We start from the raw sequence: 16226 nt of genomic DNA, 5'->3' as shown, positions 1-16226 counted from the left end.
ATCGGAACTGAGACGCAGCTCCTCCTAGCACCTCGACTGCCGGTGCTCAACTGGATGTTTAAGGGAAAGGTTCCCTCCACCCATCATGCTACTGATGCCACTTGGAGTAAGTGGGTTGCGCTGATTACGCAACGAGCCCGGATGGGGAACCTCAATCGTCCAGGAATTTTAGAGGTGATCATGGACTGGCCTGAAGGTAAAAAGTTTGGAACATCACCAGCAGAGTGATGTGCCCTGTTCACAGATGGATCATGTCGTATTGTAGAAGAATGGGGATGTTCAGTGTATACCACAAGGGAATTTGATGCTGGGGGAGTGCAGTCAGTAAGTCTATGTATATATAGGTATACATTTCTGTGTGTGTAATGCATGTTAATTATTGTTTGTTTGCATACATATATTGACATGATGTAGTGATATGGAATAAGGGGTGGAAAAACCATGACAATGTTACTTACCACAAATAAAATGAATAGCCTCTACATGCCTGAAGATGATGCATACACTAAGCTTTGTAAACACAAAGACATATCAAGATTTTATTGAGAATTTGCATCTCTTTATATTTATTCCATAGGTTTTTGAATGTCCTCATGTGGAAATTAAAATAATTTTGACTGTGTTACTTTCACTGGCATTTGGTTCTTCATTCACTATAATCTACTTATAAGCTGTTTATATTTCCATGACTTACCAGAAAAGATTCACTTACACTGAAGTGAGCTATTTTAGCTATTTGTTGTGCATTAAGAAGCACTATCCAATAATCAGCTGAGTTGATTATTTTTGTTTAAATCTACACAGAAATAAGCACTTTCTGCAATTGGGGGTGCATGGTTAAAGTTACAAACCCATCAGACATTTCCTGCAGACCAAGATGCTGAACAAGAATCTGTTGCTTCTGTGTTGCTTATGGCCTTTTTTTTTTTCTTAGAAGAAAAAAAAGCTTATTTGACAATAGGACAATAGTTTTCTATTCAGTCATGGTGTCCTGTAGGAAATGCTGATGTCTATCCAATGCCAAACGGACATCAAAACCTGAGGCAGGAAATCGTAACTAGAAATGGGATTAACCATTCCAAGCTGCCAAAAAGAAAAGTAAATAATCTCACATGGTGTTTCATGCTACACTGTTTAGTCTGCTTCCAGTATCTGAGTTAATTCAGGTACCTCTGCAGTGTCAACATACAGACACAACTGCCCTCTTCTCTAAGCCAATAAATAAACACTGATTATTTCCTTCTACACATTTGTTCGACAAAACTAGCAAATGTTTTCAGGCTGACACCCTGCATCTATGACAGAGGTTCTCTTCACACCTACTTGTCTACAATATGAGTAACCATGAAGAAAAGCGTGCAGAACAGTAAAAAAACTAAGTGCTTTGTGCACATTAGTGTCTTCACATATTCTTCTCAGACCACTGAGAAGAGGTTGGCCATGTCCCTTTGACTCCCACACTTAAGATATTAATCATATTATTAATCAGATCCCCTCTGAGTCTTCTTTTTTCAAGACTGAACAGACCCAGGTCGCTCAGCCTTTCCTCACAGGGGAGATGCTCCAGGCCCTTTATCATCTTTGTGGCCCTCTGCTGGACTCTCTCCAGGAGATCCCTGTCTTTTTTGTACTGGGGAGCCCAGAACTGGACACAATACTCCAGGTGAGGCCTGACCCGGGCAGAGTAGAGGCGAAGGATCATCTCCCTTGACCTGCTGACCATGCTCCTTTTAATGCACCCCAGGATCCCACTGGCCTTCTTGGCCACCAGGGCACACATGCTGGCTCATGGCCAACCTGTCGTCCACCAGGACTGCCAGGTCCTTCTCTGCAGAGCTCCTCTCCAGCAGGTCATGTCCCAACCTGTACTGATACTTGCAGTTAATCCTTCCCAGGTGCAAGACTCTACACTTGCTTTTGTTAAATCTCACCTGGTTTCTTACTGCCCAGCTCTCCAGCCTGCCCATGTCTTGCTGAATGGCAGCACAGCCTTCTGGTGTGTCAGCCACTCCTCCCAGCTTTGTATCATCAGCAAACTTGCTGAGGGTGGACACTATCCCCTCATCAAGGTAATCGATGAAGATACTGAACAAGACTGGACCCAGCACCGACGCCTGGGCAACACCACTAGTCACAAGTCTCCAGCCAGACTCTGCACAGCCAATCACCACCCTCTGAGCTCTGCCAGTCAGCCAGTTCTCAATCCATGTCAACGTCCACTCATCTATCCCACACTTTCTCAGCTTTGTTATCAGGATGTCATGGGAGACAGCAAAAGCCTTGCTGAAGTCAAGGTAGATGACATCAACTGCTCTCCCCTGATCTACCCAGGTGGTGATGACATCATAGAAGGCTATCAGGTTGGTCAAGAATGATTTTCCCTTGGTGAGTCCATGCTGACTATTCCTATTAATCTCATATTTGACTCATATCTGAATTGTCAATCAGCATTTCTTCTAAAAAATCTATTTTTTTTTCAGTGATTCCTATACCAAAGCAGTAGGCAGAGATACTGATACTACAGATAATTCCTTTAACAAGACTAAGCAGGTAAAACATTTTCACAATATGAACAGGTTTGTTCAGCTTCTACATACATAACATATGCTTTCAAAAGCACACAATAAATTTATCTAGAAAAATAAATTCGGATAGATATATTTTATATAGACAACATCAAATGCAGTACTTCCAAGTTCCTGATCTAGTATATACTTTTGTTATTTAGAATCATGGAAATATATATATATATATATATTTAAATCTGTACTTAATACTATATACTGTAAAAAATGTTGTTCAGCTCAGTTTCTAATGCCTGTTTTAATTTACAGATAATGACAGATAATTTACAGATAATAATCTTTTCAAATATTTAAAAGGATAACTTTGCACATAATGGAACATTTTGAAAACAGTAGGACATACCTTGTTTAGCTTTATAAAATATTCCAGTCCGGCTTCCAAGGGATTAGTGTCACAGTTCATCTGTTCAAAAGAAAAAAACAAAAGCCAGCTCTACACGGTGGACTATAGCAGGTTTTAACTTTAAAAAAAAAAAGAAAAAAAGTCCTATGCATCATTCTATTTACTCCTGGGTCGATGTCATCCACATTGCTTATGTACAACTTCCATCTGAATATACTGTAAGCTTCCTAATACGTGATTTCAAGCAGAATATCGTATTATCCTTAACATAAAGTGCAGATACGTAAATCATACATTTAAGTTCCAATGTGCAAAGTAAATACACATTTGAATCAGAAATGACTTTTTTTTTTTCAAAGTAGAGTGGAACCTGCAGCAGCCTGAATAACTGGGTTATAAAAATTAACTGTAACACACCAGAATGCCCTAGCTAGAGACAAAAATAAAATACAATGCTAGGTTTTCTTACTGCCTTCCTACTGAGGGAAGAGGGGATAATGGTTTGTTGGGCAGCATTACAAGCAAGAATAAAAATAATTATCAGTGAACAAAGGAAAAGTATTCCCAAATGCCCAGCATTTTATCTTCCTCATTCCTTTCCTTTCCAAAGGAATTAGGAAAAAAATTCAGATAAGCAGAATTCCTCTGTTTTTCCCCAAGTTCTCTACCTCTCCTGAGTATTTCTTTACTGCGGGTAAGTAAATTCACTAGAAAGAAACAAATGGTAAATGAGTACGTTCCAAATACATTATGAAGCAAGAATAATTGGCCTCTCATGACATAATTATTACAGAAATAAAACATTTTCAGAACCCATCCACCAAGTCCTTGATTTGAACAGACTAGAACTCAGTGAAGCCCTCATAATTTTGCTATACACAAGAGGCAAAAGTATCAATGAATCAACACAAGTGTCTCTTTGCCAGCAGTGCAATGGAGTACAGTAGATATTTTTTCATTTAGAAAAGACATTGTTAAGAATTACAGTACTTCCAGCTCAAAATAAATTTATTTTCACGCTAAACTTAGAAACTGGAACAAAAAACAAATACTATCTTTGTTAAGTCAGACTAAAAGCTGTATAGTCATAGTGAAATAAAGAAACAGAAAGAATAATAAAAAAGTTTTACTTCCTGACCTCTGCCCCCCAGGCTCGGAAACCCTTTTCTAGCCTTAAAGCATTCAGAGCATATGTTCCAAAGTTGTCAATTCCCTCTTTTTGGCCAGCATCCATGATTGCATTGTAAAGAGCTACTGAGTCTTCTTTTCTATGATACAGTTCCCATCCCAATTCACCTGTTTGACAAACAAGATTAGCAGTTTGATCAACTCAGCATTGAAACAATCCTGGTAAATGCAGTCTGTTCTTTGGTAAAAAGTGGGGATCAACACTGTGTTAACTCATGGGTCAATTCTGCTATCATACAGAAAGTCAAATTCCCTGCAAGAACCACAAGAGGATTTATGCTCTAGATCTTAAGCAGTGGTATTATTATTCTAATTTAAACTGTTAAGTGGTATCTAAGTGGGGGAAAAAAAGACAAAAAAAAAAGGGCAAGAAAAGATCATGTAATGTAACAAAGTCACAATGAGGGGTGAAGCTTAAGACATTATAAACAGATGATGAATCAGCAAGTGAACAGCGAATGTATCGGTGTAAATAAGCAAAAAAGTGATCATACTTCACACTAGAAGGAGAATATGAATTTCAGTTGCTTCAGAATGCTCTGAATTCATTCTGTTGCAATAGAGATTAACATATAAAAGAAATAAAAAGTAACCCAGAAAAGCAAATATTCCAAAATAACAGTGTTAAGTTTTCAAAGCACTTGATGAAAAATATACGGTAATCCAAAACCAATTCCTGTCGTTGTTTTTGCAGCAAATACCTCAGAGGTTATCAGAACTGCCCTTTTGTTCTGTAAAATAAATATTTACACCGTACGGTATTCCAGAGACGAGGATCTTGGAAAATTTGGAACCGACTATGACCAGATCACGTCTGAAAAATCAATGGACTGGGTTTCCTCACACATAAAAAAGGTGTGGTGAACCTACTTAAGAACATACAGTGAGATTTATTGTTCAATACACTTTCGATTATACTGATTATATTATTTTTTGCCTCTTTAAGAGTCTTTCTTCTCTATCACTTACCTGTGTATGATATCCTTATGGCAGTAACAGCAATATCAGAGAGTTTCAAATGTCTGGACTGGAGAAATTTAAATGAGCTATCACTCAGATCCTCAGCTGTCAATTTCTGGAGGACCTGCCGTGCATATGGACCCGCAACACCAAGTACTCCCATTTCATCTGTCATGTTTTCTATTTCAACTTTGTATCCACCTCTCACTACCTCCTCTTCTATCCACCTGCATGTAAAACACAACAACGATATTAACTTTATGTATCAAAATATAACTGATCCATAGCAAGATTAAAAACGAAGGGTTTTTTTCTTACTGCTCAACTTCTGGTGAGACAACTGATAAAAGAACACAAGTGTCTGAGGTACAGTGAGGAACGTGAGAGAATTTACAGAGGTCGAATGCTATTTCACAGAATATTTCACAGAATCCCAGAATGGTTGAGGTTGGCAGTGATATCTGGGTCTACCTACTGCAACCCCTGCCCAAGCAGAGACGCCCAGAGCAGGGTACCCAGGACCATGTTACAGGTGGCTTCTGAAGACCTCCAAGGAGAAGACTCTATGGGCAGCCTGTTCTATTGTTCTGTCACCAGCACAGTAAAAGAACTGTTCCGTGATGTTCAGACAGAACCTCCTGTCCTGACACTGCACCACTAAAAAGAGCGTGGCTCTGTGCTCTTTGCATCTTCCCTTCAGGTGTTTATATACACATTGCTAAGTTTCCCTTTAAGCCTTCTCATATCCAGGCTGAACAGTCCCATCTCACTCAGCCTTTCCCCCTAGGAGAGAAGCTTCAAGTCCCTTCATCAACTTAATGGCCCTTTGTTGGATTCTCTCCAGTATGTCTATGTCTCTCTTCTACTGGAGACCCCGGAACTTGTCACACTACTCCATGTGTGGCCTCACCAGTGGTGAAGGGAAGGATTACCTCCTTCAACCTGCCAACGATACTTTGCCTCCTGCAGCTCAGGATACCCTCAGCTTTCTTTGCTGCAAGGCACATTACTGGCTCATGTTCAACCTGGTGCCCACCAGGATCCTGAGATCCTTTTCTGCCAAGCTGCTTTCCAGCTGGGTGGCCTCCAGCATTTATTGTTATATTTTTTGCTCCTCTCCATGTGCAGAAGTTGGAACTTCCTGTTGAAATTCATGGGATTGCTCTCAGCCCATTTGCTTAGCCTGTTGAGGTCTCCCTGAATGGCAGCACAATCCTCTGGCAAATCAGTTACTCCTACCCAGTTTTGTATCATCTGCAAACCTGCTGAGGGTGCACTCTGCCCTTTCATTCAGATCATTATAAAGAAGATGTTTTATATGGGACTGGACCCAGCGCTGACCCCTGGGATACACCACTAGTTACTCGCCTCCAGACAGACTTTGCACCACCGAACACCACTCTCAGGGCTCAGCCATTCAACCCGTTTTCAATGCACCCTGCTGTCTGTCCATGTAGCTCATACATCAACAGCTTGTCTACAAAGATCTTACAGGGGACTCTGTCAAAGTTCGTACTGAAGCTGAGGTGGATAATACCCACTGCCCTACCCTCATCTACAAAGAAATCATAGAAACATATCAAGTTGATCAAGCATGACTTCTTGGCAAATCCATGCTGACTACTTTTCTAATATCAAGATAAGAGAAAGAAGCAATATCATAAGACTGAACACAGACCTGCTTTTGGATTCAGATGTGTTAATAAAATGTCAACATACAAAAAGAGTAAGCATCAAACAATATGAACATAAGGAACCTCAACATAAACTTCTGTGCTAACAGAAATGTACATGGGCTTGTTTCTTCCTGAATACAGTATTTAAAGTATTGACAGACGGTTTAGTTTGGTGTCTTGCTCTAATTGAAAACTACAGCTGGGTACATTTTTCAGGAAGTTCACAAAGTAAATGAAAGGGGTATATTTAAAATCTTATAAACTACTGTTTTGTTAAACAGTGTTTAAAGATCTCAGGGAGTACCAAAAAGCATTGCAGAAATTCTTTAGAAGTAAATATGCTAGGCCTGCCCTTTTTTACAAGCATGGGGCTGTTATGAAAGTGCACTATGCATCATGTGTAAGGGCAGTAAATTTCAGCTTTCATGTACTGATTCACTTTGAAGAACTGATTTGTAAGAAATTACAGGTAAGAAAAATTCTTTTTTTTTTTTTGTATTGCGTGTGTAGAGCCGCTAATAACACTATAAATATGAATCTTACTGAAAAAAAAAATCCAATGCATCTTACTGACAAAAATGAAATGTAGTCAACCTGCAACCTGCAACCTCCTTTCTTCCACTTCACTTCGTGGCCCTAGAGCCCAAAGCAGAAGACATTATCACAGTATCAGAAAGACTGCTCCCCATCTCTATTAGCAAGGTCAGTGCCTCTGGGGTCATCCGCGTTAAAAGTCAATTCTCTTTTTTACGTAAGAGAAAACACTGGAAAGGAACAACCATGCTGTACTCCATTTTACAATGCCAAATACAAATAGGTTCAATAACAAAATGAGAACTACTTAGATTAAAGTATATTACATAACTGTTAGTAAATTATCTACCTTTTACACCAACATTAAACCCAAAATTCAACTGCTTATATTTCAGGATTCAGTTAAACCAAGTTTCTAAGAAACCAAGATCAATGAATAAGCAGAATTATCTTGAAACTAGTGAGATGAATGTTGAATAATTACTAAGAATTTGGCACTTATTAAAAAGATTTCTGTATTAATGTGACTGTATAGCATTATGCACTTACTGTATAAAAAATAAATTTACCTCAGATCGTGAAGTTCTGATCCTGAGCCAGTTACAAGCATAAATTCTCCTGGATACAGTTGCGACACTGTTAGCTCAGCATAAACTTTTCCTCTGGGTGTCAACATATGACTTATATTTGTGGAACCAACCTATAGAGTACAATTTCTAGTTAGTAAGGATGCAGAGTAAAACCTCGGAATTCTTAATCATTATTAAATACGTGGAAATACGTATTTACTTGAAAGAATAACTTTTTGGTATTTTATACAGTTACTGACTACATCTCTGTACACTTGGATCAGATTCTGTGTATAAATGTTTTCCCTTAAGGCAAAACTTCAACAGGTACTTCACTATGACTATAACATGTATGCATGTTCCTACAGATATCATCTATACAAACAGAAATGTATATGTGCCAGAGCTGTTGCTCTTGTCTGATTCCAGAGAAAGAATTTTATCTTCCTTATTTAATTCTGCTTTCATGAGAACCTTAACAATCACCCAGACAGTGCCCAGATTCCAGTCTTCTGAACAGAAAAGTAAAAATATTGCAGGTACTGGCATTCTTTTACAACGTCATACTACATGAATATAGTCACCAGTATAGCACAGGTATGCAGTTGAACTTTCACAGTCTGATGCTAGTCACATTCAATCTAGTTGTGGTACAAATGTTGCATCTGGTAACTTCACTGCATTACTTCATTATGCAGACAAGTATGAATGATACCAGCAATCAGACAGCTTAAATAATCAACTTTTGTGAAAGCTAGATTTCTAAGTGTTCTCATAAGCTGTTTGCTTTGTTTTGCTATCTTTTTTTTCCCCTCAGTGACTATTCTAAATTCTATAGTAACTATTCACTTTGTCTTCATAATTTCCTGTTTAACGTTGCTTTAACTTCAAAACATAAATATATTCAGCAAGTGTTATCAATGCCAGCTAATGATAGTCACACTACATCTACGCAAAGCTGGAGAGAAGACATTTAATCTATTTAATACAGTAAAATATATGACCATATGGCAGTTTAGGATCTTTTTTTCTGTCAAACTTATGGGACATCTTTCTTGTGTACAGGCTTCACATCCAGCTGGCTCTGAGCTCTGAGAAGACATCTACCCTCATGACTATAGTCTCAGTGTACTTTATGTTTTCCCCATGTTTCCTTCCTCCGCTGTCTGAAGTAGATAAAACCATAATATACAGCAAAAAATAAAATAGTGAAATTCCATCCTAGAATAACAGAACCTCACAGCTGTTAGCACTTAGGAAAAGAACAAGATGTACCTTTTGACAAAAATCATTGAGTCATAGAGTTGTTAACATTGGAAGGGATCTCATATACCACTGACTGGTAGTACATCTCTGAAGTTAGACACTAGATGAGAATGGCTGACAAAGCAGGAAGGCAAAAGGAACTCATGGAGCGCTACAAGGAACTGAGGACCAATAATAAGAAACCTGGGTTAATTTGCCAGTGTGCCATTTTTCGGAGGAGTATCATATTCTGAGGATCTATGAGCAAATTCAGAATTCAGGAGAAAGGACAGGTATGAGTTTGAAATCTGAACATCTTGAATATTTGCAACCCTGCCTGCTCTAGGCAGCCAGATATAAAACACAGTCAGTATAAGGTGTGTGGAAAACAAGGATGAGACACATTTGAAAACAAAACAAAACAAATTGTTCATTTGGAGACTCAGAAAAAAATACAAAATCCAGCTATGGTCTGGCAAGAGCACATCCCATTGCTATCCTCAGCTACTTGAAGCTGCATCTTAGGCAAGCAGCTTCCAAGTTATTCTAGTATTATTGTAAAAGAATTCCAGGTGAGATTCCTTTGGTCTTCTTTAGATCAGGATTTGAAACACAGAATGCTCTGTCTGAATGTAAGGAAATACTTTTTTAATGTGAGAGTGACAAAGCACTGGAACGGATTGCCCAGAAAGGTTTTGGAGTCTCCATCCTCAGAGATATTCAAAACCCACCTGGACACAGTCCTGGGCGATCAGCCCTAGGTAACCTCCTTTAGTAGAGGTTTGGACAAGATGACATGAATGAGGTCCCTTATGAGATCAACAACTCTATGACTCAGTGATTTGTGTCAAAAGGTACATCTTGGAGCTACTACAGTACAAACTCCACTGTTCGTGGAGTTCTTCTCCAAAAGACCTGAGTGCATAGTATCTGAATGATATTATGATAATACTATGCCATATTTTCAATTTCTGAAACATCTTGTTTGTCTAAATCTGACATTATAACAGTTATCACCATCCCATTTACCTTTGGAACAACATTTGCAAATAGATGATCCAGCAACTTAACAGAATCAGTGCCTTTTACTTTAAACTTGCCAAATGGTGACAGGTCAATCACACCAACTTTTTCCATAACCTGTTTATACTCACGACCCACTGGGTCAAACCAATTTGTGCGCCGAAAACTGGGTCTGAAACAGAGCGTTTATACACATAAAACACAATTTGGCCATTTTGTATTCTTTTCAGCAAAATGTAGTTAGTCGTCAGTTTCTTCAGTTTAATAAGAGATAGACATTCCTAACTGTAGTAAGCTTACCTAACATTTTCCTTGGTCTAACATAGCTTAATTATTAAATCCTCTAACAACAGAGAAAGATATGGGTTGATATTTTATCAACCACTCTGTAGAATAAACTGTGAACTGATCAAATGTTGAAAGAAAGTAGTAGTCTGTCATGTGTGAATTTACAGAAAAAACAACAATGGAAGATCTACCTAGTAGACATCTTCTAGCTGAAACAAATGATAAGTGTACACTCTCCTCTTAATCTAAGTCATCTGGCCCTTGCTGACAATTTATCAGACAAAAAAAAAAAAAACCAAACCAGAAAATCTTTCATTTACTTGTATCCAGTCTCATCTCCAGGTTTGTAGAACCAATGAGGTTGTTCCCATCCCGCGTGAAAGCCCATTGAACATTTTGATTTCAGCAAATCATACAGCCCATTGGTCCTCTCTGTTGGTCTCCCAGCAAATCTTTCTTCTTTAGGGTAAATAACTACAGAAGAAAGAAAAAAAACTCTACGTCACAGGATAGAACGTATAAAAATGTGTATGTAAACAGAAATCTAGAGGCAGGCTTTACTGGAATTAATTTTCAGAATACAAGTGCAATTAAAAATATTTTCTTACTAATGTTATTAAAACCATAAGATTCTCTTGCTTTGGCTGCTGTGTATTCTGTAGTGGTCCACTTTCCGTAGCGATTAGGATCTAATTCTATCAGATCAAATGGAGGTTCGCCTTCAAGGATCCAGTCACTCAGGTACTTTCCTATGCCACCAGCATGTATAATTCCATACCTTCAAAAAAAAAACAAACACAAAAAGCCCTGCAGTGCCAAAACTTTTTTTTTCCAGTCAATACTAACACAGACTACTAGTGCATCCCCTCATTTTTCCTTTTGTTTGTTCATTCAAGTTTGCCACGTTTTCCAAGATTACATTCTTTACTGACAGTTACTTCTACTGCACCATCAGTAGCAAAACTCCACTAATACATGGCAGTTGTCCTGCTTAAAACTACAGAAAGCTCTTTTTTTCTCTGAAGTTCAGAATTTAATAATCTTTTCCAGGAATATTAACAGTTAATAATTAATAAAGTTCTCTATTAAATAATACCCATTAAAAACACTTTCTAGCTATAAAATACATCTTTTTCAATCAGATTTGATTAAACCAGACTCAGAATTGAAAACCAGACGAAGACATTCTAGCAGCTATTGTGAATATTTACATTAGAGACAAGAACAGCAGCAAAAGTTAGGAGACAATATTATCAAGACAGCCTTAAATAAATTGAAATAATAGCAATACTTTTTACATTGCTGCACAGAAAATCAGAGAATTTTGAGAAACTGGGGATAAAGCTAGGAGACTTCTTCGCAATGGTGCCGCAACTGAGAGCTGTCTTTTCTCATCTGATTTGCCTTCTCCATACTCCAGTACTACAAAGAGAAATGGTTCCAGAAAATTTAAGCTAACCAAATACACGTGTAGGAATTTTGTTCTACCAGTGTGTAGCAAAAGCCTGTCCTGTTTATATCTAGTAAGTGTGTGAAACATCAGGACATGGAGTTCTTTTGTTAGAAACTTGTATTAAAGGAACAATAGAAGACATCAAAGTTAAAAACTCAAAAAAGTTTCATAACTCTAAAGTTAAGAAATTTTAGATCTAAGGTTTTCTTATTTAAGCATTTTGTACATAATCTGATCTTTCAAAATGCTCAGCATTTTAATGCCCTTGAGAAAAAGGCTGTGTATGAAACGTGTTTCTGCCCCATAGCTAACCTGGACAACTGAGAGACAAGGATCTTTGGTGTACTGCAGTATGTGTATATCGCCATTCAGTTTGCATGCAGCCAAACAGTAACGTGTAGTGCTAAATTACAGGCACCTAGGATTGGATACTGAAATGATTAATGACAAATAATTATTAATAACAAATGATTTTAATCCTTTTATATTAATATATCTGTGAATTAGTTTCCCATGTCTCAGAAGGTGTCCAACTATCCTTCTGTATAGACAGCCTATGAAAACTAGTTCTTAAGATATTTATGGAATGCTCCAATGAGTAGAACAGAAAAATCTTGAAGAAATAGTAAACTTGTGCAAAACCAAGATTAAATTAGCATGCAACAATTCAATTACAGACAGTCACACTGAATAGTGAAGCTAAAAGAAACCTGAACTGCTGTTCATCAATTTTGCATTCTGAATTCTATGCTCTGAATTAAAAAGATAAAGATCTTCTGAAAACAAAAAAATATTGATCCTACTTCATATGCATAAGGGGAAGACTTAGTACTATCACTTAGTCCTGGAGCTTTCTACCTGTAGAATGCCTGACTTCTTAGTCATCATGAGATAACTTTGATAGAGTTCTGTTGTTGTTATAGGGATGTACTTTCACTGTAGTTTGTTTTTGTTGCTTTTTTTTTTTTTTAATAAAACTAATATCAAGCAGTTAAGTACATGAACCAGTTCTGCCAAACATACTCCTTTAGGATGTTCACCAGAAATCTTCAGATTCTCAACACAAGTTTATATCACACAGCTCATATAGCAATGAGGACAGCTTGTAAACAGCCACTCTCTAAGTACTACTGAATAGCTAGCCAGTTCTGGTGTTGATTTAGTTAGCCAGCTCCTAGGTATTCATGTGTTTTGGTTTTGTAAACATAGCTCCAGAAGAAGTTATAGCCACCTCAAGTTTCCCTGCACCATTCAGTGCAGCCAGAAGCAGGGGGAATGCAGCACAGCGACCTCTATGGATGGCAACAGCCCAAATTCAGTGAAACTTTCTATCTTCAGCTCATAACTGCTGAGACAATGGCACAGTACCTCCAAGGGCAAGACAGACCAGGTGGCAGCCCTGCAATGTGGAGTTGCTATGACGGGTACAAAGCTGCACTTGGGCTGACTGGTCTCTGCATTCTTCAGAGCTTTCCAGCATTGACTCAGCACATCTAGCTTACTATCTATGGTGCTCCCAACAGTGTCTGCATCACCAGAGATGTTAAATTACCCAGGGTGTCCAAATCCCTCATCAACTCAGATAGGGAGAGCTGATACTAATCTTTGTTCTCCTATAGTTTGCCGTGATGGCATGGTATAGCTGTAAAGACTAGTACAGTTCAGTCTTCGTATGGGGATTTAGAGAAAACTGCCTTAGAGAAAGCAACAAGCCATTCTGTCTCCTTTCCTTCCAGTTCCTGCCAGGCGTACTCTGCTCCATGCAATCTTCTCCACCAACTCTGTCCTGTTGCTGTGTCATACTTGCTCGTGATCCCTTCTCATTGATTTTTGAAGTTTTTCATTCCAGTCCCTTTTCCTAGGATATCCAAGTCCCTAAACACAGTGGTTCTTTTTCTAGTTACTTCATCCCAGGTTCAATCATTTTTCTATCCTATTTCTGCAGGAAAACTCCTATTCAGTCTCTGGCTGTAGAATATAACTGTGGATAGAATTAATGAAGATCTAGTGAGTCTTCGTTAAGTGTTTATTAGCTGTAAATTTTATAAAGGCTTGTGAATGGGCCTCATGTGTAGACTTTGTGAAGAATGGCAGAAAGGTACATCTTCTAGCAGAAAGGTCACTTCTGCCAAAATGAATGTGAAGTTCATTCTCAGCAAATGGGGACATTAGAGTTCTTTGAAAGAAGGACTTCCACCAAAGAAAGCTTAACATGGCAAACAACATCCCTTACAATAATCTCATTCTTTTGAGTAGTTATACTGCCTTGGTGCCAACTTCCCTGAATAGAATTCTATCCTCTTGTTAAAAATTTCAAAGCTATAAATAACTGAAAACAGTCTTAAATGGGAAGCATTGAGCAGCCTTAATAATAAACAGTGCTACAAGCCCTGCTAACTATACTTATTAACCTCTTTGCACATTAAAATGCCTAGCATGCTGCTAATTTTAGATAATAAAAATCCTCTAAACTAACAGCACTAAGTCCTCTGTCACAATGTCCATGCTAGCTGACTGTGAGATAAGGATTTGCTAACGCACACGAAAGATTACAACACTAGCAGAAAACCACAGTGACCCAAAAGTGCAGAACAGAGTCAAAAGTCCCTGAAAAGCAGACAAAGTAATCCAACGACAGCATTATAATTGCAACTTGTGTCTATACGTTTAGAGATTAATTAAATTCCTGAAATAAGTTTTTTTAAGAAACTTAAGCATATAAACTGGTCTAACCCTAATTCCTATACAGAACTTTGATTCTGCTCCCATTGATGCCAATGAAGGAAAACTGGCTCCAGAGTCTGGTAGCACAGTAATGAACTTAAATAGGTGAATTAGGACTAGGCAAATCACTTTTGTAACTGTAAGTTCTGCAAATGTTACTGAAAGATAACAGTTTTGTTGGTTCTTTTTTTTTTTAATCCAAGCAGCAAAGGTGAACACCTTTCACAATGAATCATTGCAAAATTACCAAACCCTTTTATTTTGAGGGCCTCAGAAAGCAAGTTAGTGATACTGCCTTATCTTATGATCTAAGGGTTTGTTTGATTTGGACAGAAAGAACACTAGAAAAAGCTTAGCTGGATTTTGAACAGCAAATTAGGCAATTGGAAAAGCAATGTAAACAGAACGTGTTCAATAACATGCACCTGGAATTGCATTCAGTTCATTCTATCAATCTTGAGACAACAGGCAAACTAAGACAATTAAAGATAAGTCAGTAAGAATTTCACCACTGACTTCAGCGCAGCCAGACTATATAAAATGCAAATCACACTCAAAGAAAATATCATAGTGGGCAAAAGAGAATAAATACCAGTAAAACACCCACTTTTGTTGTCATATTAACCTCATCAAAATAACCTCAATTTTAGTGATATACCATTTTCTGCACATACCAAACAATTTATGAACACAGAGTAGTAATTCAAAGTGATGCATAAAATGAACTGGAAAACCCAGCACTTTCACGGCTTTAGCTCACTGAGCAGACAGTACCAAGTACTACTCACTTCCTGCAGCTTCATGAAGCATCACAGATATTAGACAGATTCAGAATTAAAGGAGGAAACAAACTGAAAAAAATGTTAGCATTACAAGACGAAAGAGAGAAGGATAAGTTCCTAATAACGAGTAGAGGCTATTTCCAATTATATTTTACATAGGTACAAAAAAAAAAAAAAAAACCAAAACCATGAAATTTTACAAAGTTCAAGCTAGCTATTATTTTAATAATACCACAGGCGAAAGTTGTCACAACAAATTTACTCACCCAAAACCAATAGCTACCCAGTAATTTCTGGCACCTTGATGTGGTCCTACCATAGGAAGAATGTCCGGAGAATAAGTGATAGGACCTGAAACTGTGTTTATGATGTTTGCTTGTTTCAGAACAGGAACCATTTCCATAGCAGCCTCAATATATTCCATTATCCTGTCTAAATCAGACTCAAAAAGTTCTTTTCCAAAACCTGCAGAAATATCATTATATACTTGTTACTTACACTGAGAATACTTAAATTTTAATTATAGTTATGCAATCTAGGCATGTAAAATTTATACAGAATTTATCAGTATGTTCAAACTTTTACCACATTACATGAGAAAAATGGTGTGTATAAGCGCCCAGTTAATTGCAGGATCAAGTTTACTGTCACTGCAGCTACACTGTCTTTTATATATATTTGTTTAACCCTAAGGTCATGCAAATTCAACAAAGAAGTAGAAAAGAAGTGGAGGAAGACAGAAACCTCCTTCTGTATTAATAAGAGCCATTTATTTTTCTCATTATGGCAGCAACTTGAGGAGAGAAAAAAAGATACTACTTGCATCAGCTTATGACTTCCATGGCATTTACTGAAT

The 16226-nt window shown here is 37.7% G+C and overlaps 1 protein-coding gene across 1 annotated transcript in view; it reads right to left on the bottom strand.

Moving 5' to 3' along the window:
- DMGDH (dimethylglycine dehydrogenase) overlaps positions 1-16226 on the bottom strand; it is a gene marked incomplete at its 5' end in the record, with an annotated part of 48603 nt that overhangs the window by 16648 nt on the left and 15729 nt on the right. Inside the window, 8 exons of the mRNA XM_021379669.1 lie at positions 2929-2988; positions 4067-4224; positions 5086-5303; positions 7856-7986; positions 10130-10295; positions 10732-10885; positions 11020-11189; positions 15637-15835. Of these exons, the coding sequence (XP_021235344.1) occupies positions 2929-2988; positions 4067-4224; positions 5086-5303; positions 7856-7986; positions 10130-10295; positions 10732-10885; positions 11020-11189; positions 15637-15835 (1256 nt within the window). The remainder of the gene's footprint in view (positions 1-2928; positions 2989-4066; positions 4225-5085; positions 5304-7855; positions 7987-10129; positions 10296-10731; positions 10886-11019; positions 11190-15636; positions 15836-16226) is intronic.

The sequence above is a fragment of the Numida meleagris genome, chromosome Z (genome assembly GCF_002078875.1).
Source record: "Numida meleagris isolate 19003 breed g44 Domestic line chromosome Z, NumMel1.0, whole genome shotgun sequence".
Lineage (NCBI taxonomy): Eukaryota > Metazoa > Chordata > Aves > Galliformes > Numididae > Numida > Numida meleagris.
This window is presented reverse-complemented; position numbering and strand designations above follow the sequence as displayed.